Source organism: Apodemus sylvaticus, chromosome 3 (genome assembly GCF_947179515.1).
Source record: "Apodemus sylvaticus chromosome 3, mApoSyl1.1, whole genome shotgun sequence".
Classification (NCBI taxonomy): Eukaryota; Metazoa; Chordata; class Mammalia; order Rodentia; family Muridae; genus Apodemus; species Apodemus sylvaticus.
In genome coordinates, this window is record NC_067474.1 from 105,751,048 (window position 1) to 105,773,121 (window position 22,074).

Consider the following 22,074-nt stretch of genomic DNA (forward strand, 5'->3'; position numbering starts at 1 on the left):
TGCTACCACTCAAAATCCCATGCTCTTACGTATGTATGCCTCTACGGCACAGCAGAGCCCTGGAAAAGTGCCTTCGCAGCAATTACCAGAGTGGATCAGCCTCATCCTCGCTCAGAGAACCAGCTGCATACTGCTGCAGTAAATTTTGCTTTTCACAAAAATAAGATTGTTTATAAGGGGGATAGGGGCTTTTTTCACACAGAGGCTTGAAAATGAAGATTATAGCATCTATAAATTTATTACAAGCCATGAAACAGGCTTCAAACCTGCACCTTCGGGGTGGAAATGACTCAAGCTCGCTCACTCCACTCCACAATCTATTTCTGTCCATGCATATTTATGAACAATTCCAGCAGAAAATTGCATTTTCTGGCCCACATATACCTTTGATGTGTTCTAGAGGCAAGACTGCTGTGTGAGGAGACAGAATATTTCACAATCTGCCCGTGAGGGAGCACAACACTGTCCAGAACCACTGCCTACTTACCAGTGACCTGGTCGACAAGAATCCGAGAAGTAATGATGCGCCCATACTGTGAAAACAGCTGTTCCAGCTCCTTCTGGGTCATGGTTTTTGGAAGCCCACTGACATATAAGTTTGCATCTCTGATAGAAGCTGAACTTGGGCGAGCATAGGAAACCTGAAAAGGGGAATAAGGTTAAGCACACTGGTATTCTCACTTCTTTCAGAAACCTCCACACTGCTTCATAAGGGGCAGAGAGCAAGGACTGTCTAAATACAAGTGGGTGCTGTTGGTTCACTGAGGGTAGGGGCTCAGAAAAGGAGGAATGTGTAAGAAGGAGAGAAGATCTGCTCCTATGGTCCCTGTGAGGTCTCAAGTCAGACCAGTGGCACACACAGCATGGACAATGGACGTAAGCTGTCCTCAGCGGTGGCAACAAATAGGCAAGAGATTTGGGAGCAACAATTGCAATGTACATATTTTTAAGTCATCAGATACATTTTTATGAATTTTTTCTACCCTCAGTATCTTGAAGATGGTGGCATCCATTTAACAATGTGTAGCTCTTATCAGGGAAGGACTTCTTATCACTTATGTCAAGGCCACTCTTACATGAACTCCTGGAGATTTACATACAGGAGGGAGTCACAATTCATAGTCTTCTCATTGATAAGTTTTCATAACCTTTTTTATACCCCAAGTGTTTCACTGTGTTCATCAATGCTCTTTCAAAAACTCTCCCTTTTAATTTTTTTAATTTTTATATCATGTATTTTCATCATATTCTTCCCCTTTCCCTACTCAGCCAACGTTAAGTTCTTTCTCTCAAAACAAAACAAAATCCAGCAAACAAACAAACAAACAGAGTACTTGTGAGTTACATGTGTTGTCAGGCCTGGGGTGCATGGAAACCAGCACCCCAGGAGTTGTTCATCTTCTCAGGCTCCTACAAGCTTTCTGCCTCCCTGACACCTGAAGAAGTCTTTCAGTGAAAGACTCCCAAGTTGTTGGAGATGGCAGACAAAGCATCTGTATTAGTTTATATCCTCACTATTCAAGTCTTACTCGTCACTGGATCCTCATGTTTAACCAATGACCAGCACGTGGCCAAAGCAAAAATATGTAATAAACCAAGCCTATCTGGTACCCTAATGAGCAGTGAGTCCACAACAAAATGGACCAGAGCCCTTGGGACGCAGTGCATCATCTCATTGGACCTAAAGTTCACACCCCTTTGCCCGTATCATATAATCATTATAGACAGCTGCGGGTCCACGTGGTTTCTAGTCATGCTTCCTTTGGCTTACCATGATCCTGATCTCTTCAGGGCTGGCCAACTGCATGGACAGAAATTTTGCAACCCAGCCTGTCTTCTACATATTTATTAGAAGTAACCAAAACTTCCAACTCTGGGATTGACTTGCTAAGACTAGTATAGTATTACTGCAGCCTAGTCACGTTACCTAGTAACAATCACCTTTAATCAGGTTTACTACTAGAATTTAGAATCTTTTTATCAAAACTAGCATTTAAAAAAAATCAAACTTTTTTGATTTATGCCTCCAGATCTTTATTACTTTTTAATAATATTTATAGGAAACAAAACAAAAAGAAAACCCAGTCTAGCTTTTATATTAATTTATTAAGTTCTTGGTATCTTTTACCTTTGCCCCAACAGGGCTTAAAATACTCTTTCCTTTATTGAGTCAGTTTGCTCCCTAACAACTGGAAATACAGATGCTGTTCTAAGGGCTTATTTGAAAGTCACATTACACTCACCTGTCCTCCATAAAGGAATCTGGGACAGTAGCAAAGTGAAAATATTCACATACACACTTTTCTCTCTCTATACCTAGCTATGTTGTAATGAAAACTTATAAATACAAGATAAAAACGGAGGAAAACTTCAAGTAATCAAAAATCTAACCTTGGGACTTCTGTACCTATGACACCACAGACTCTGAAGCATGTTTGAATCTAGTGGTGAGAATACATGATTACCAAGGCTTTTTTCTAGACTGATCTGCAATCGTCTAAGGAAGCTATACAATCCGGCGCTTGGCCCAGTTCCATATTGAGGATTTCATGGCTTTACTTCTGTAGCAGAGAGCCAGTCAGCAGTCACTCTGCTCTAGACTCTGTCACTGAAGTGCTCTCATTGTGAGAGCCACTCACCGTGGGCTATGGGGCACGCATAGGCATTTATGCCTTCTCAGTGAGTGATAGATAAAGCAAGGACAGGCAGGCAGGAGGCTCTGGCTTAGCATAAGGCAGGGAGTGTCACAGTGATAAAGGTGACAATTCTCCAATCAGTGAGCTGGGTTCAAAACTAGGTTCACTTTATTACCCTGTTAATGTGAGACAAAGTCCCTAATCTTATTATACCTCATAAACCACATAATTTTACCTTTCCTAAAAGTAGTTCTTAGGAATAAATAAGTACCTTTTAGTGTGCATGGCATTTTTTTAGGAGTCTAAAACTTAGGGTGGCCATGTTATAAATATTATTCACCTCTACGTGCATCCGACTATGTCCAGAAAGACCTACATAATCAAGTTAGAGTAACCAAGTCCATCTCTGCTTTCCAGAGTCACTTACTCATGCAGTGACATTCACTGCTTTGTGCATTTCAGACATGTGTGGGTGAGGTGTTTTAAGTTATCCTCAAGTATATTTAGAATATACTTATATTTAGGGCTTATATTTAGTGATTATGTAGAAACTGGAAGCATACTGGGATCAACGGACCTCCCCTCAATATTCATTCCTTTGTGTGCTTGCTTGCTTTGGCTATTGTTTGGTTTGGCTTTTGAGGCAGGACTTCACTCTTTAGCTCAAGCTCACCTGGGGCTCCCTATATAGACTTATGGCAACCCTCCTGCCTCAGTCTTGTGGATGTTTGGTTTGAGAGGTTTGAATATCCATACCAGGCTTAATACACAAACTTAAACTCAAATTATTTCTTCACCTCCTAGTCATGCTAAAAGGGCGTTTCCTATAATGTTGTCAAAGAATTGGTAACAAACACTGTTTACCGATAAAGTCACATTCAGACTTAGGATTTTACCAGTTATAAAGCATAATCCAATAGTTTTCTTTCTGTGCCTTCAACTATCTTGTAAGGCAGGCAGGATACACAAATAAAAGAATAGATATGGGCAACAGAAGAGGGAAAGATAAGGCAAACCCCATGTGTAAGGCTAGACACCGCCGGTGCTGAGTTCTGAATTCACCAACTCATCTCCCGGACTCCCTGCCTTTTTCTCCTGGCCCAGCTTTCTTTCACAGCATCACAGTGAAGAACTGTGGAACTACCCTGTCAGTTCACTTGGTTTAAGAGTTCAGAATTTTTAATAACTCTAGCCTGTTTCTTAAAGCACACATTCAAACTAAATAAAGATACCAGAAATGTCACAAAACTAGTTATTTTTATGTGACACGCATTAATGTATTTCAAAGTAGCTTTCCCTAAAAACAGTGGTCACTAGCTGAGATTAACTGTAGAAACTGCTTATCATAATTAAAATAAGTTTTATTACATTCTATTCCATAGAAATAAAGAACACTACTCCTAGGAATTTCCAGAAGTGTAACAAGGTGCACTTGGGCTGACCCTTCTCCCATAATGTACAGGTTGAATCCTACATCTATAAGATTCTTAGAATTAAAGCAGCCCCCCCCCCTTTCTTCTACTTGGTCAGGGATATCACTGTCGACAACATCCTACCTTCCAAGAAAATGTAAACAGTTCTTCAGTCTCAGAGGATTATATATGAACTACACTTTAGACCACAGTGGGAAGCCTTACAGAGAGATGAGGACTATCATCTTGGGGATTTAAATTCGTTACCAGTCCAATCTCTCTACCTAGTAATTATCAGCAATGGCTACCACTCTGATTTTGCTGTGGATTTGGAGTTCTATGGATGCCTTGCATCAATGCTTACCTACAAACCACACTGAGACTAAAGATGTGGGAACACATCTTCAAAGTGTTAAATACCTATGTGGGCCTTTACAACTAAATTCCCTCAGAGAAGACTCAAGAGGGTTTTCTTTACACGAGGAATTCTGTACAAATACTTCAATGAATCTATAGTGTGTGCCCTGGTGGGGCCAATAGCTTCTTCCTTCAGTAAATGAGAGCTGATCCCCAATCTACAGTCATTGGATTAATATATGGGTTTGTATTTTAAATTTTCACTGCCATTTAAACAGGTGAATATTTAATGCCTGAGGAGCAAGGTTATGAAATGTCAAAACTACTAAGTGAAGGATCTAATTTAAGAGGCAGCCAGAGCGTCTGCAATTTAAATATTTAAAGATGATACAGGGAGTACAAAAACTGAACACCAATCTGCTTCCAAGATAGCAATTTAAAACTCAGGTTTATTCTGGAAGTTCTCACAAGCCTACAAGTGATATAATAAACCAAGACAAGCAATACTGTGGTTCCTTGAGGGAAGGAGGGAGGGAAAAGCAGCAGGCAGAGAAACCCTTTAGCCAATGGTTTTCCCAAAGTGTTCTTCACAAATGAGACTACACTGATCAGAGAAAACAAAAAAATAAACAAACAAAAAAAGCAAGCTTTCCAAAGTAATTAGGTCTCAAAATTGGAATATTTTGAAAAATACTATATTCTTTATAATTAAACCCATTTCTTCATCATGAGCTAAAATTAATTACACATTAAACATGCAAGGATGAGTAACATGTATATAAGAAGTATGCTATCAAAAGAAGTTAATCAAAATACACAAAATTAAAAGAAACTTTTAATATCTTATGAGTAAGAACTGGTATTTCACTAAACGTGAAGCTGAATATCTTAGAGCACTACTGCATTCAACAGAAGCCCATCTGAAATGATTGTGTCCCAAAGTACTACTGCCCTGTCTCTGATTCATCAATGGGAATAACAGAAAGTGACTTTAATACTGACAGATTAAAGTGGTATGATCCACAAATGAACAAAGCAATCAGTTTCTTTTTAAACTTTGAACATCTAAAAACTCACCCACTGACAAGATCACCAATGAACAGCTTTTATCATTTGTCAACTACTGACCCAGAACTACAAACATTAAACTTGGAAATTAGATACTTGCCACTTTAGACATTTTTTAAAAAGCCTAATTCAATTTCTTCTAACTTAAAAGTGTGGGAAAGGTCATAATTATGCCCATTTATACTACAAGTTAATTGCTATTCATATCATAAAGCAAAAGCCTGATTGTTACTCTCTGAAAAAAGTGACTACCACTAAATACAAATTAGCTCTCAGTATACTAAGTGGAAGCAAAGGTTCTGTCACAGCTTCATGGCTCCTCAGTTGGCTACTACACAGCTTCCTCCTGGGGGACTCAGAACAAGCACAGAGGCATTCAGCCTCCAAACACAATTCAGGTCACAGACCTTAAAATGTACCCAAAGGGAAGAGGTGTACTTTGATCAGCTTCCACATGCAAAACACTACCAGGAGCATGTCTTAGAGCACACCAGGCTATGTGCATATCATAGTTCTAGATTACCTTTTCAGGAAAGGCATGCTTTCCCATGGGTGGCCAACGAAGAGAACAGTGCAGAATAAAGATTGGCTCCAGCAAAGACGATGGGACCAAAGGAAGCAACCTCTTCTAGCAAAAGGCTTATGAAAGTTTATATACTGGTGTAGTTAACTTTCAATATTCCAATATACAGAAATTAGAAAACACATCCACTGGGGGGGAGGCAAATAGAATTTTAAGTATTTCTTCAAACAGGTTTGCTCAGTGTTTTGATTAATAACAACTGCTTTAATTCAGCTGAGTTCAGAGATACCATGGAATACTTTTGATGGTGCTAGTCTCTGTTTAAAACGCCTGGAGCACTTCCTATGGCTTTTAGAGGAACCTAACATTTCTTGAACCTTGATGCTCAGGGCACTGTCTGCTTTCTCTACATAAATTCAAATAACCTTCAGTTTGTTTCCCTAGGTTTACTGCTCCCTGCTTCCCTGTTAAATAAAAGCTGCTGCTCTAACTTGCCTACGTTTCAGTCATTTCCAGCTTCTTGCAGACATCTATTTTACTACTCCATGAAGCTGATGCTTGCCGGTCCTGACCACTGTAGTCTGAATCCAAGGACTCCGCCTGTACCTGCAGTGCGCTGACCGTGCTGCTCTTAAATATGGAAAGAAACAGGGCATACCTCCTAACATCTGTCTTGTTCGTGATATAACTCCTTAAAATAAGAAAATAGGTACCATATTACTTTGCTTACATTGGTATCAACCATTTGTTGTGGTGAAGACAGTATGCGATCATCATGAACTAACTTGGAGTTTTTGAAACTTTTTTTAAAGGGTAGGAAAATCCACAAATCTAATATGGAATGCCAAAAGTTCAAGTTAAATGTTATCAACAGAAGAGACTGAAAAATTCTATTAAACATGTTTAATAGGACATTTTAGCCCTTAAAACTGAGGATTTAAATACCTGAAGGAAAGAATGCTCAACAGAATAATATGGCAGTACTAGTGGGGTTGTGGTGCAGGAATAAAAAAGACAACAGAGATCATTTAATTCAATTTTCTTAGAAAAGACAACTGTGTACTGGGCAGTGGTAACACAGGTCTTTAATCCCAGCTCTCTGGAGGGAAAGGACAGATCTCTGGGTTCAAAGCCAGCATGGTCTACAGAATGAGTTCTAGGACAGCCACAGCTTCAGAGAGAAAGTATGTCTGGAAAGAAACAGAACAAGAACAAATGCAGCTTGTCTAAAAACAGAGAAGAGATATAGATATTTCATTCAGAAAGGTGACTTTTCTATCTGTGTGTTTCTTCATTATACTAGTTGTTGAAACATGGCATTTGAACTCACAAATAGCTAGTGAAATGGCAATCAATGAGAGAATGAGCAGCCGTTGCCAAGGAGATACCTGAAGAGACACTCTAAGAAGCTATGGAGCTTTGCTTTGATAAATTAACTATTCTCTTATGTATATATAAGAACTATGAAACATGGATGGATGAGAGGGCTCAGCATAAGCACTTGTCATTCAGTCCTCATGAGTGCAACGGCAGAAATTCACATAAAGGCAGAAGGGGAGACCCACTTCACAGAATTGTCCCTGACCTCCATGTGTGTGAAGTCGTCGTCATCAAGTTTAAAGAGTATAGATTGATTGATGGATTAATTTGCTTTTTGAGACAGTGTTTTTCTTTGTGTAGCTTTGGCTGTCCTAGAACTTATTCTGTAACCAGGCTGGCTTTGAACTCAGAGATGCACTGGCCTCTGCTTCCCAAGTGCTGGGATTAAAGGCATGCACCACTGCTTAAAGGGTAGTTAAAAAGTATGAAACACACCAAAATGGGTGATTTGGTTAGTACAAGTACAGAATTTCTTCTACTACTCATGCCCAAGATTTAAGTTATATGTGAAAAAATAATCTAATTTCTGGAGGCAGGTCAGCAGAACAAAAAAAAAAAAAGAAGAAGAAGAAGAAAGAAAATGAAGGACCTTGACATTACACCAACTGAAATATAACTTCAATGCAAGCTTCCGCTCATTTGAAAATCACGCACCATTTAAAAGACAACTGGCTGTTCACACTAAGGAGGCTTCTCAGCCTTGTAGCAGTTTCAAATTTCACTGAATAAAAGTCAGGGTAATTGACCTTAGCTCCAACATAAAGATGAGAGTGACCCATCAGAAGACACTGTTAATGATAGATAATACTCAGAATGTGGAATGGCCAAAGAAGAACAAAAGCATACTGCTTGTAAGGATTGTGCCAAGCAACCCAGCAACTACAGAAACAGCAAGTATGCCTTCCTCTCACATATGGCACAAACTTAGCCTCCGAACATGTCACCAGGAACAGTTAAGTGGAACCAATTCCATCCACGCATGGCAGTTTAAAAAGAGGATCCAAACATTTCTATTTCTCAGGTATGGTAGCTGGAATAAAATTCTAGCCCCTTTACTGTTGTTTCTCCTTGACTATATAAATAGCTTAACAAGGACCTTCCATGTTAGTAACAATAGAGTGTATGTGACAATGACACTCCTGAGATACAACAGAACAATGTCTTCCAGATTTCTAAAACATTTCTACATGTAAAAAGCAAGTAAAAGTGTAACCAGCATGAACATCCCCAATTGATGGAAGAAAACCTCAAGTAGCATTAAAGTCCTCACACAACTACATGCATGCTGTGGCATGTGAATGGCCCCTTCCTGAACACACACATTAATTTCTTTTAGTTAAGAAGTATCTGAATATACAAAAATAGTAAGTATATTTTTAAAAATAAATATAACTTGAGTCCCTTATCTTTATTGTAAGTAAATCATACAACATCCAAGACAATGTTTGGGGGTCTTATTGGGTACATGTACACACATTTTCATGCTAATAGTTTCAAAACTATTTTTTCCCAAGAGTTGTCTGTCTGTAGTAAGCTTCCATCAGTAGAAACTGTATAACCATTTAAAATAACAACAATCAAATGAACAAACAGAACTCTCTCATCAGTTGCAGGAGACATTCTGGGCTTGCCTACAACACTTAGTCTTTAAATATGACAACATGAGAATTTGTGTTGAGGAAGATATGCATGTGGTATTACGAGAGGGAAATTGATATAAAAATATGAAATGCTTCCCATGGAGCTATGGGAAGTTCTCCAACATGTGTTTTGCAGACATGATTAAAGTTATACGACTGTGAGAAATACATTCAGTACCTATGGGGAATAACCTGAAACAGTAAGATAATGCTCTCACTCTCAACATGATCACACATTGGAGAATAACCATGGGAAAACTTTCTTTAAACGAACTTATTTGCAAGACTAATGGTTTCATTCAAAGATAAGATCCTCCATTCTCCAAATGTCTATTAGACACCTGAGCTACATATTTCCCCATAAAGCACTTTAACAAAAATAATTACTATGCTCCTAAAGCTTGTCTCTTGGCAGTTGTAAAGATTTTACAAGAGAGGTTTTATAGAAAGCACGACAACCTTCACAGGACAAAATAAAGAGAAGGCATCACAGACGTTCATGGACCATCTCCAGAAAAGTGAAAAGGGAGCGTGCCATCTTCATCTTTGTTTTGAGATAAATTGCCCTCTTCAGACCTAACTTCACCTTCAGAATCTTATCCTGTGGTATTTAATTACACAGAATCTTCTGGCACCAAGCCCTTTTCTCAGGTCTCACTGATTGATAGCATCAATAACACTCACTAGCTATAATTAGCCCTCCAAATAGTATCCCCTTTGCTGCTGGTGGATCAATGTTCTCTAATACGCAGAGAACAAAGTACAAAGGTGAGAGGTGGTGTGAGCTTTCACCTTCACAGTTTCCTTGACTTTGTGGACCAGGGAAGTTTGCAGACAATGCAAACTTCACAATTCCCTCAAGACACTACTTAGTGAAGAATGCTAAAGTATTCTTTGTTTTTGACCATTTCTTACAAATCCGAGCAGGCTTTTGGCAAAGCTGAATACTGCTTTCATGTAGCTGTGGTTGCGGGACAGCATTCAGTTTACAGGTCAAAGGTTCCTAAATTAAGGTTGCAGACACCAAATGCTTTCTTTAAAAACTATTTATATAGCATGTTATGGTTCTTATAATAATGTAAGAAACTGCCATTTAGGGGGAGGACTACTCAAAAAGGCTAAAACAATAGATACTAAGGAAGGGTGGTAAACAGACAGGTGCAGGTGATACAACCTTATAATGAATTACAAAATTATCTTTTATAACAAAAGCATCTCCACTGAGCACCTTAAAGACTCATCCTAAGTTCATGGGCCCCAATCAATCACAAAGGATACATAGGAAACCATGTTAGTTTACTTGTGAAGCATCTGATCATCTAAAGATACTCTGAAAAGGAGTTAACTATGCAGAAGAAAACATTTGTTTCTTCATTAAATCCGGCATTTTATTTATTGAATGTGCATTGCTCTACTGTGAAGATTATGTAATATAACCTATAATAGAGGTTATTTGCATCAACATTTATTTGGAAATAAACATGAGTATACCCAAACATGAATTATAAAGGCTCACTAACCCAGGCTTCTTAGATGAGGCCCTGACCTAAGAACCACTTCTGGGACCTGTTAGAGCAGCATTCTCCTTGGCCTGAGTCTGCTAATGATCATATCAGTAACTCCTGTTGACTATAAATCTGTGTTTTGTCAACCACCCCATCCTAGTGTTTCAGTGGCACAACAGAAGTTCTGAAAATTCCTTATCAGAAGGTTTAAAATCCATAATGTTTAAAACCCTGGGCCTTATTTGTTAGGGTTTCCTGGAGAACTTATAAAAATCAGAGCCATCTTTTAACGCTAGTTTCCAAATAAGACGATTCCCATGTTATGACTCTGAAGCATTTATAGGGATATAAATCACCAAAAAAAAAAAAAAAAAAAAAAAAAAAAAAAAAAAAAGGGCAAAATTGTAGAAGTTAAAGTATATCTATTGATCCCAAAGATTTCCAGAAGCCCCCCAGTCTAGCCAGGGCCTGGGAAACTGAAATCATAAAATTCCTGTTGTACTCAACCCTACAACTTGGTTGTCTCCATAACCTTTCTTGGAATGTAAGGAGGGCCATAAGACTAAAACAGGCATGAACATCAAGATTCGAAATTCAGATAGCTAAACCTCTTATGGGAAACCATCTTTCTGAATTAACCGTTTCCAGGATGCAGTTCAGTTTTGCTTCTTTCTTGTCACTCACCTGAGGGATTACCATTAGCTACCCCAGAGCCTGAGCAGGAAGGATTAAACACTGATGCGGGGGTGTGTTTAATCACACACACACACACACACACACACACACACACACACACACAGCCACACACTCATGCTAGCAAGATTTAAGATTTATTGTCTCATAAAAAAAAAAAAAAAACTCAAAAACTAACTTGGGCACCAATTTATCCATGAAGGAGAATAAGGACTTGCCTCTCGGAGACTGCTACAGTTCATTCACAAGAGATTTTTTAAAGAAGAAGAGCTAACACCAATACTCTTCAAACTATTCACAAGCGATTTTTTAAAGAGTCCTGTGACCTTTTGGTGAAATGCAGGCATGGCAAAGGAAGGAAGGATGGACCCCTTGAAGTTAGTATCTAACTCTATCTAACCAGCTGCTTAGAACAGGCCAAAAAGATCGACAGCCAGCTTTCCTGGCTCATAAATTAAACAAAACACAATACAACCTTGCCCATAAGCAGTCAGAGATCAGAGCAGCCACAGCTAGCAAGGCCTTCTACAAATGCCTCTACTGAGGTACATTTTTGCAAAAGGTATGGGAGTTAGACTAAAAGTTCTGCTCAGGATGCCATTTTCTGACCCTGTGAATCAGGTTCAGATTTTCCTCTCTTATTTGTTAGTTTAAAAACCAAAACTGAAATAGAGCCACATATATAGGACTACTATTCCAGTGCTTTCAGGAGCTTCTTCCTTTTAGGTACTAAAAAAACCAGCTGGTCAAATGATTCAAAGTTCTGGTCAGCTAGAATTATTAAGATCCCAAGCAAACTCTCACCCCAAAACAAATATAAACATAAACACACAACAGCAAATGCAGCAGAAATAGCAACAGTGATTTCATAAACCAATGCCAATGTTCAAGTCTGGCTTTCATGTTCTCTCCCCACCTTCAGACAGATGTACTCCAACATTTGCTAACCTTTTCACTCCAATGGAGGTAGCTATGAAAGCTTTATGGTCTCCAGGCTGGTTACAGAGGAAAACCTGACAGCATTCTCTAAGCTAGACCTCACACACATAAGCAGAGCCATCTCCCAAGGTTATGATGTTCCTGGAGAGCACTCTTGTGGACCAGAATGACCTTCCTCGCAAGGAAGATAGATTCAGTCCATCACTGAGAATGCCACCATCAACGCACACACCATGGTCCTCTAAGTGGCAGGTGGAAGAACCATACATACATGGAGAGCTGGGGACTTGCTCTCCAACCCACCATCTGTACGAGCTCACTTCTACTCCAGCAAGTAGAGAATAATTTCCAAAGAAAATCTATTCAAAGAATGGAAAACTACTGTCCTCTGCGGACTCCCAAATGTCCATCTAACTCTCAACCAGAAAGATGAGAGAAGCAAGATGGAGAGACAAGACCAGAGGATGACCAGGTCTGGACAAAGCTAGACAATGAAGAAACCATGGATGGGCTCTGATGAAACAGTCTATGAAAGACATGAAGGATATCTTATATAAATAACTCACTAAGGTCATCTGTTATTCTGCTTCATCTAAGGGCTTTATAAAATAGATTCAATATAGACAGAAGAACTTTATGATGAGATGCATCAAATAGCTCATAAGAAGTTGAAACATGGCTCTACACAATTGTATTCTATGGCCAAAACCAAAATTAGGAAGGTACGCACTAGGCCTATCTGCTTATGTTAAAAGGCAATGCATCCATTTGCTCATTTTTATTTTTGCTCCAGTTCTGAAATGCACTCTTTCCCCGCCTCCTGATGTTTCTTTTCTTATTGTTTAGTTGGCGTTGTAACTGGACAAAGATCTGAGCAGATGAAATAAGTGATGTTTGTTAAGATTGCACTCATAGGTGGCCAGCAAATTTGAGACCCATACTTTAAATGATTATATCTCTGAGGTTTGTGGTCTTTACAAGGACAGGATAAATAATGCTCTACAGATAAGATTTGAAATAAACTTTGACTATCACAAAAATAAAGTACTCCAGTCAGAAAAAATTCTAGGTGTGCTGAGATGCTCAGACAAATATGGAGTCTAAACATAAACATCCTCTCAGAATGAGCATCAAAGTCGAATCCCATGGATGTTAATGTCCCAAACTCTGTCAATCTCCCTCCCCTAGAGAAAAGAAATGCCACCTTTGCATAGTACTCTTATTTTTTAATATCTGTTGTCATTTTCAAGCTCTTCTATACATTGCACTAGCAAATTCTGTATGGTTCCCCTAACATCTGCCTTCAAATTTCCATCTCCTCATGAACCATCAACATTATAGGATTTGCCCTAAACCTCCCAGAGTTGTGCTACCTGCCATTTTATCAGAGCACTTGCCAAATGGCAAGTCCTTCCATGCCCTCTCTACCCACGCTACAATAGGATCATATTATGTAATAAATGGAATATTTTCTAATAGTCAGAATTCAATTTTATTAAACAGTCCACAATGATAATGAAACCCAAACTCATCTCAATCATTTTGCAGCAAAAGGAAGCTATATTAAGCAAAGGGTTTCCCAGCACAAGCTGCATTAAGTATACAAGAGGTGGAGGGAAGACGTCCGAGTATCAAGCTTTCAGGATGAAATGCTGATTTCCATAACCAAATTACAATCTGGGGAAGGATTAATTCACCAAAGGAAAAAAAAATCGATTGGGCAGCAGAGGCATGAATATTCTGACCACAAGGAGCTATCTACAGAGAGACTGTGCTTCCAAAAACAGAACAATGAAAACAAAGTTATCTTTTCTGAACACCCCATAAAAAGATTCCTTATTTCTCCCAAACATGTATATAATCAGTATACATTAGTATGAAATTAAATATCATTATGCATTACTAATATAACTTTATCAATTATAGTTAAATACCTCTTACCTAATTGGTAGATGGGGACTGGCTATGCTATAAGGATGGGCTATAAGGACTTAAGTTTGGATTCCCCAAAACCTACCTAAAAAGCTGGGCAGGCACAGAGGCCACCTGTAATTGCAGCACTCAAGAAGCACATCGGCTAGCAAGACTAGGCAAACTATCAAGTTCTGAGTTCAATGAGAGACGCTGGCTCAATAAGTATTGAGCATTACATCTCGAGTCAGCATCATGCTTTCATCCTCTCATATGCTCTCTCATATTCTCTCTCATATTCTGTTCTCTCTCTCTCTCTCTCTCTCTCTCTCTCTCTCTCTCTCTCTCTCTCTCACACACACACACACACACACACACACACGTGCACACCCACACACGCGCACACACACCCCACCAGCACCACCATATACACACATACACACAAACACACACAGTGGTTTGGATGCCATTTTTTGCCTGATTTCTTAATGTTTGGGAGTAGGGCCTATTCACATTTTATATACATCATATATCAGGAGCCTGATGGGAACACATTACACATTATTTCTATGAATTTTGTGCATGAGAGTGTCATGGTAAAGATTCATCAGGTCAACATTCTAAGGTCTCAAGTTTTGGATCAATTTAGATTTCGTGGTTTGGGGAGGTCAAGTTCCACGTCATTTACAGAAACAAATGGAAGTTAAAAGGTTGAAAGACTTGTGCAGGCTGACACAGCCAGGTGAACCAAGAAAAGATGTTAGAAACAGAGGTTTACAGTTCCATGTTGAGTCCAACTCCTGGCTAAATAGGTGGGAAGAAGGAAATGTGACATTTTCTAAGTTTACAATTTGAAAATACAAAAAAGGATAAATCTTTAAGAAAAAATTGAAAAGCAATAAAAAGACTCAGAAAAAAAGTTTATTAGATTATCTTAATCACTATCAAACTGAACACTTTAAGGACTAGGTTATAAATATTTAATACTCTAATTTTTATAATAGAATTTTCCTTATGCAGTTAAGTATTTTAATAAAGATATTCATGTTTCTAATAGTGGTTAATAATTTTCAGGCAAATATAACTTTTAGTCTGCTACATGCTTGGATAATTATGGAAAAAGAAAGAATATACCAGGCACGTCCATACTTCTGTCCATACTTCAGAAGTAGAGGCTGGTTTCTGGAATAGTGCCTAACAATAATATTAAAGTTATGTTCTAGTGACAGAGCTCCTGTTTTGGAAAATAAAGCTTCTCACACCCTACTGATCCAGAAGGTTGCGATCAGTAGTTTGTATCACTGTGCACAATCATCCTGAGCATGTGTCAAGTGAAAATACAGGTAGGTACTTCAGAAATGAATGCCTTTACTTTCTAAAATAATCATTTTTCTTCTACTCATGAGTTGATGTACATTAATCTAGACAAAAGGACAAATATACTGGCTTTATAGTGTGTGTTCTGCACACTATTCAGATCACATCTATATATAAGGTTCCTTAAAAATGAGTCAGGAAAGCACATGATGACCGGAACTCAACGAACCCTGAGCTCCAGAGAAGGCCACAGTCAGTTCTCACAGGCAGTGGAGGGAGACCAACGGAAGATGCCATCACACCAGCATGGAATTTCTTATACTGCCTTCAGAATATTTTGGAGCTCTACTGTCTGAACTGCACAGAAACTGCATCTTTTCCTTCCCCTTATTAAGGTAAGGCATTAACATCTGGGAACAGCCAACTGTTACCTACTCTGATGGGCAGGGGTTAGCAGACTCCATGCTGCTGGTGAATCCATCACATGTTATTATCAAGAGATGCTGTAAACACATTTCCCCTAGGAGGCACAGAATGATCCAGAACATGGCTAATGACACTGAAGGCTAAGCATAGCAGTGCTGCTCGAAGTAAAGTGATACCACGCTAACCCGAAGTGACATGTTTGGACTTCCTGATTCTAAGCTGTTCTTCTTGAAGGTGAAGACTGACCTGTAAGCTACAACACAGACTACTTACCTAACATACTCAAGGTGACAGACATTTTACTCTATCTAATAGAATTGACCACAAAGGCTGACTGAAGTAGAAGCTACAAGACAAATTGAACTGTGTGTGCAAAGCAACGACTCTGCAGATAACTACCCATTCAAAAGGAGAAGCCCAGTACCATGCAGACTGCTCATCACCTGTGTCACTTATGTAACAATAGCAGTTCTGACTCTGGAACACATGCATCTAAATCACTCCTCACTCATCAATGTAACGAATATCTTAAATTCTCATGGGGTGTGAGAGAGTTTAACTCACTGAAGAAATAGCAAATATATATCATATGACATTTCAGCTATTATACAAAGTCCTACTTCGGCTGATAAACCTCCTTTCTCAGTAATTCCATCACTACTCCAATATTAAAAGAAAAAAACCATCAGGAAGCCATATTGCTATGGTGGGTGGTGTCGAAAACACAATCAAAACCAATTATTTGAGAATCTTAAATATCAAATATAAGCAACCACATGCAAAGTAGATTATTTTCCTCTAAAGAAAACCATGGTAAACAGCAAGTGTGTTGTTGGGGTATTAATGAGATGTACTAGAGTTCCTGCAGTCTGCAACCAGGCAACCTTGGCTAACCTGTGTGAGCACCAAGGTCTCCATACTCACTGGAGACAGAGTAGTGTACGGGTCTAAATTACATGTGGATCATGCTGATCCGCAGTCTTCTGTGCTTTCTTGTGGGTAGAGAACATGGAGTTCAAACACAGGATAACTCAACATGAGTTGGAACAATCTAGCAGGGGAGCAGCTAAAGGCAGAGGGGCTCTCTGAGCAGTGAGAATTGGTAAGATCAGTCTGACAGCCACCACCAGGATTAAAGAGTTAAGTTTAGCTTCCAGATTAAACAGAAAACAGCAAAGACAAAGAAAAAAAACACACTTGAGAATTCATAATAAGAATGCAAAACTTGTCTAATAAAAAGAAAAAAATAGAAATAGAAATATAGGCAAAAATTGTACAATCTACTTCTGAAGAATGGTCTGCTTTGCCTCTCAAGAGAAATCTGGGCCAAACTGAGGATACCAGCTGTTATCTGATATTTTTGCAAGAACCAAATGGGGGCAGGGAGAGAAGTAGCCGCCTGCCTGCCCATCACCCCTCCTGAATTTCAGAAAGTCACAAGTAGCAGATGTCACAGTATAAAAGCCACAAAGCATTACAGTCCTTGCTTACACATTCAGCCCAAGCAGCTGGCCTGAGGAGAGAAGGCTGGACCACTGGCAGTAAGGGAGCAGCTGTCATCAATGGTTTCTGTAAAGGCTGAGTACATTTATTTATCTTATGTTGGCCTGCTTCCTCTGCATTTCTACCTTTTTCTGGATCTTGCAGCAAGCAGTATGTATGGCAAAAGAAGTGACTCAGTAAGAATGAAATAAGGGTGATTATTTCTGGAGCGAGGAAAAGGGTCATTTGCGGAGATGAGCCAGCCCAATCACATTTCATTTTCTTTTTAACAACAACTTGGGCTGTCAGCACTAAAAGCAATTGATTTCCAGGATTGCTGATCATTTTAGTTAAGGAAGAGGAAGCCTACAAAAATCCATAGGACACAGAATACATAAAACAGCCTGAGGAGAGCAAGATAGTGGGCACCATTATTAAGGGCATTGTATTATCACTATTAAAAGACTGAACATTTGACATGAGGAAAGATTAAAAGGGCAAATGTGAAGAGTTAAGGGAAAAAGCAATTCAGATTAAAAAAGAAAGATCAAAACCAAGTTAAGTCTTTGTCATCTTAAACTTCTCTAAGATTCTTTTTAGAATTCTGATAACACAATAAGCAGTTCCTTTTCTGATTATAGGATCCATTGTCTCCTTAGACCTTCTCATTGCTAGACACACCCAGAATTTTTGAACATCTCACATCTAAGTATATTTGGATACCTTCATGCATTTCTTTTAGATGAAAAGCACTGACGGACATTTTTCTTAAATATAAAGAATGAGGTGTCAAAACCATCTAGGGTTAACAAATCACCTTAACTGTCAATCCTAAGAGAAGTTACTTTAAGCATAAAGATGACTCTGCCCTGCAAGATCACTCAAAAACAAAACAAAAACAAACACACACACAAACAAACAAGCACTGCTAGACAAGTCTGTAAGCAAGATGGATGCTGGTCAGTCTTGACTGACTTCTCACCTCTTAGGCTACACTGTGGGCTGGCTTCTTAAATCATGGGTAGAAAATAGGTTCCAATTGATAGAGATCTTCTGGAACACTATTTTGAAATATACTTGGGAACCACACCTAAATTCAGCAAGAACATGCACCATGATTGATGTGAACTGTCCACACTGGGCAGGGGGGAGTGAATTGATGACATGGGCTAGATTTGCCAGAGGCAACATCACTTTTATTTGCTAAAGAAAAAGAAATCTATGCTTAAAACTGGATCAACTTCTTATCCAGAGAACTGAGGTAAGGGTTTCAAAATATAACCCTGCAAAAAATATCCATAAAATAACTTATTATATCTTCAAAGGAAATATGACCTGCGTAGCACGTAAGCGTCCAGAGAGTCTATCTCCTCCTTGGAAATAGGTCCAAGCCAAGCAAGAACAACCTCCAGGCCCAGTTTGCTTGTGTGAAACCACAGATAGTTTTGAATATTAAACTGAAAAAGTAATACTTTACTGTTGATAGAATGTATGAAATTTAAGTTTTGGTGTCTATAAAAAGGGGCTGCACTCTATGGCACTATGACCCATCTACATACATAGCAGCCACAGTCATAGTCTGTTTCAAGGGCAGAGCTGAAAGACATGGCTGAATCTTACTGGCTTCCAAAACAACTCTAATTACTGCTGTTTAAACAAGTTCAACAATCCCTCCAGTAATAGGTCAAGGATTCTCTCTATAAGGACTTCATCAGGGGGCTTTATATAGTATATATCTGAGGGCACTGATGCTCTTTCTGCTAATATAAGTGTCTACATACAGTATTAAAGTTGCCTCCTTTGTTCAATAAGCACAAAAATATTATATTGTGTAACTCACAGACAGATTTATGGGGCCCAAATGCAAAAAGAAGTACAAATAACCTTTTAATTAAAAATTAAATAAATAAATAAAAACTCTTATTCTACAAGTAAATTTAAGAAAAATGCAAACATACTTTTATTGTTTTGGTTTGAAGTCTCAATCCATTCAGAGTGTTGATAGCTTTCTCTGCATCCTTGGGGTCAATGTAGTTCACAAAGCCGTAACCCAAGCTCTGTCCTAAGGAGAGGGAAGGGGAAAGGCATGTTAGTCCAAACCCACTGACAGGAAGTAATTTTGCTTTTATCACAGGCTCCTGTCATTTGCAAACTTAAATATCATTAGAACTCAACAACCAGTGCTGTTTAAGAAGCCATGTAGGCCTAGACCATCCCATCACACATCACATGCCTAATCCAGGACATGACAGCAGCCCAAAACCTGGGGGCACCTCTCTGCTGAGTTCTAGAAGAAACAGAGAAAACCATGAGCTTCACTTTCCTCACCTAGGAGATTGAAGATAGAAACAGCAACCAAGAATCTGTCAGTGTTTTATGACTTGGGACTGACACGTTACCACACTTAGAAACTACAGTTACTACAGACAGTAAAGTTGAAAAGATGATTTGCATATGTAGAAATGAATGTGCTACATAATGACATTTTGGTCAGTGATGTACTACATACACAATGGTATTCCCATTAGTGTCTAATTAAACTGAAGCATTCCTATCACCCAGTGACATCATCACTATGGTGACCTCATACCACAATTCATAGTCATGCGCTTATGATAGCACTGCTGTAAACAAATACACTGAACTGGTCATATGACCAGTTATATACAGTATGCACAGTATATACTTGATAATGATAGCTATTTCTGGTAGATACATTTTCTATTATGCATTTAACCATATGCATTTTAAAAGGTGTATTATATAAAAATGTGCCATGTTTCTGTATACAACCTCCTCAAATACATCCTTTGATTTTATCAAGATCTAGCCAACCAGGTGATTGATCTGTCTCATCTAGCCTTGCATAAGGGACTACCTGTTATGTTCTTACATGACAAAATGGATTAACAGCACATCTCAGATTGAGATGTCATTAAACGATGTATGACCACATACATGTGCATACAAACATACACATGACATACACAATTTTAGAAGGGCATTTCTTTAGATAAATGAAATGGAACTTTCTCTAGGTATTATTCTGATCTAAAAATGGGATACAGGAAGACAAGCAAAGGATCACAAAAAAGAAAAAAGTAAACTACAAAACAGAAAAAGAATTGCATATCCAAACAACTCTTGCTTGTTGCCATGTTGATGGCCCCATCAGCTGGCCATCTAACCTCCCACTCAATGATGCTCTGTTAGAAAACATGGAGGTACCATGAATGGATAAGTACTGCAACACAGGCTTATGTCACATGACTCCCAGAAATCAAAGGTTCAATTGAGGCAAAATTTCTCCATTGGAGAAGAGACAAGAGATATAAATGAAAGAAATGATTAGACAGCAGACATTTCCTGGAAAGTACAAATGCTTTCTTAAAACCCTGGCTCTCTAGCAGTGTCATAGGAAAGTGGGGAATTTGTTCTTAATGGGTCCCCCAAGTGCTGCATGTTAGTATTAAAGACAGTCACTCTGGTTACTCCAATGTGTGATTTCCTTGCCAATGATAAAAAAAAAAAAAAAAAAAAAAAAAAAAAAAAAAAAAAACAGAATGCCAAGCCTGAGAACTTGGGAATGTGCGCTTTGGAGACCATGATCAGAATTTGGGAAAACAGGAGCTAACCTATTCCCTCTTTCCAAACTGTGTTTCCTGTAATCAAAAACAACAGAAGACAGCGAGGAGGGCTTGGGGCATTAGTCACTGGTAGAGAGCTTGCTTACATGTGCAAAGCCCTACATCAGAAGATCAGCACCTCAGTGAACAATGAGAAGGGAGAGCCACAAATGCACACATTTGTCTACAAATACCAGGCATACTTGTGCATACGTTGATGCAAGCAAAACATTCATGCACATTAAATAAGTCTACAAAAATAGTCACATGTCAAGCCACTGTAATTTCAAGCCTTCAGATTTTTACTAATTTGAGAAGTATTTCTTACTTGTCTACTGTACACATGTATAGAGTACAATCCTACTATCATTGAGCAGAATTCAAGATGGCAGAAGACAAAAAGAATCTAAGCAAGAAATCAGCTCATAACGGGATGAATATAGGATTTGGAGTATGGCATGTGAGTTCCAATCTTGTTTCTACTACCTACCAACTGTGTGGCTTTGAAAACATTCCTCAAACTTTCTGAGTTACTGCTCCCTCCCTTACCTTGAAAATGAAGAGAATTCCTACACAGCTAGAGTGCTGACACAATGCCAATAACCCTCGTTACTGAGAAATCAGACATCCAAAAAAAAGTTTACATATGGAAGAGTAGTAGTACACATATTCCTTACCACACAGTAAGGAGTTTAAACATATTCACTTAAGGTCATATCAGGACGATATTAAGATCTGATGGAAAAGGAAGAGAAAGACAACCCTGTATTGAATAGTTTTATCATTCTACTACTTTATGATAAAATTAACTGGCAACTGCATCTGAAGAATGCAACTCTCTTTTCTACAGGAAGCTTTTCTATCAGCAATAGTTCCAACCTGAGCTACATGCTAGAATCACTTAGAAATCTTGGAAAGCCTGAACACTCCTCTCCAAATTCCTGATCTTATCAGTAGGGTGTGAAGCATGAAAACAGCTTTCCAAAAGTTCCGTGTTATGGGGCTACAACCATCCTGAGAAATGTGATTTTTTTTTTTGGTCTTTTGCTTTAATTATTTATCTGTGTATATAGAACTTGCAGGAGTGAGCCTGGCTTCCTCTTCCACCATATGCATGTTTCAGGGGATGAGCTCAGGTCATTGGGTTTGGCAGAAATCT

At 38.7% G+C, this 22,074-nt stretch overlaps 1 protein-coding gene across 8 annotated transcripts in view; it reads right to left on the minus strand.

Moving 5' to 3' along the window:
• The window catches only part of Elavl2 (ELAV like RNA binding protein 2), a 61,208-nt gene that overhangs the window by 10,562 nt on the left and 28,572 nt on the right, over nt 1–22,074 (minus strand). For all 8 annotated transcript variants that reach the window (XM_052175569.1, XM_052175568.1, XM_052175571.1 and 5 more), the window contains exons 3-4: nt 19,248–19,351; nt 488–641 (exon numbers count right to left, since the gene is read on the minus strand). In XM_052175569.1, coding sequence (XP_052031529.1) covers nt 488–641; nt 19,248–19,351 — 258 coding nt within the window. The remainder of the gene's footprint in view (nt 1–487; nt 642–19,247; nt 19,352–22,074) is intronic.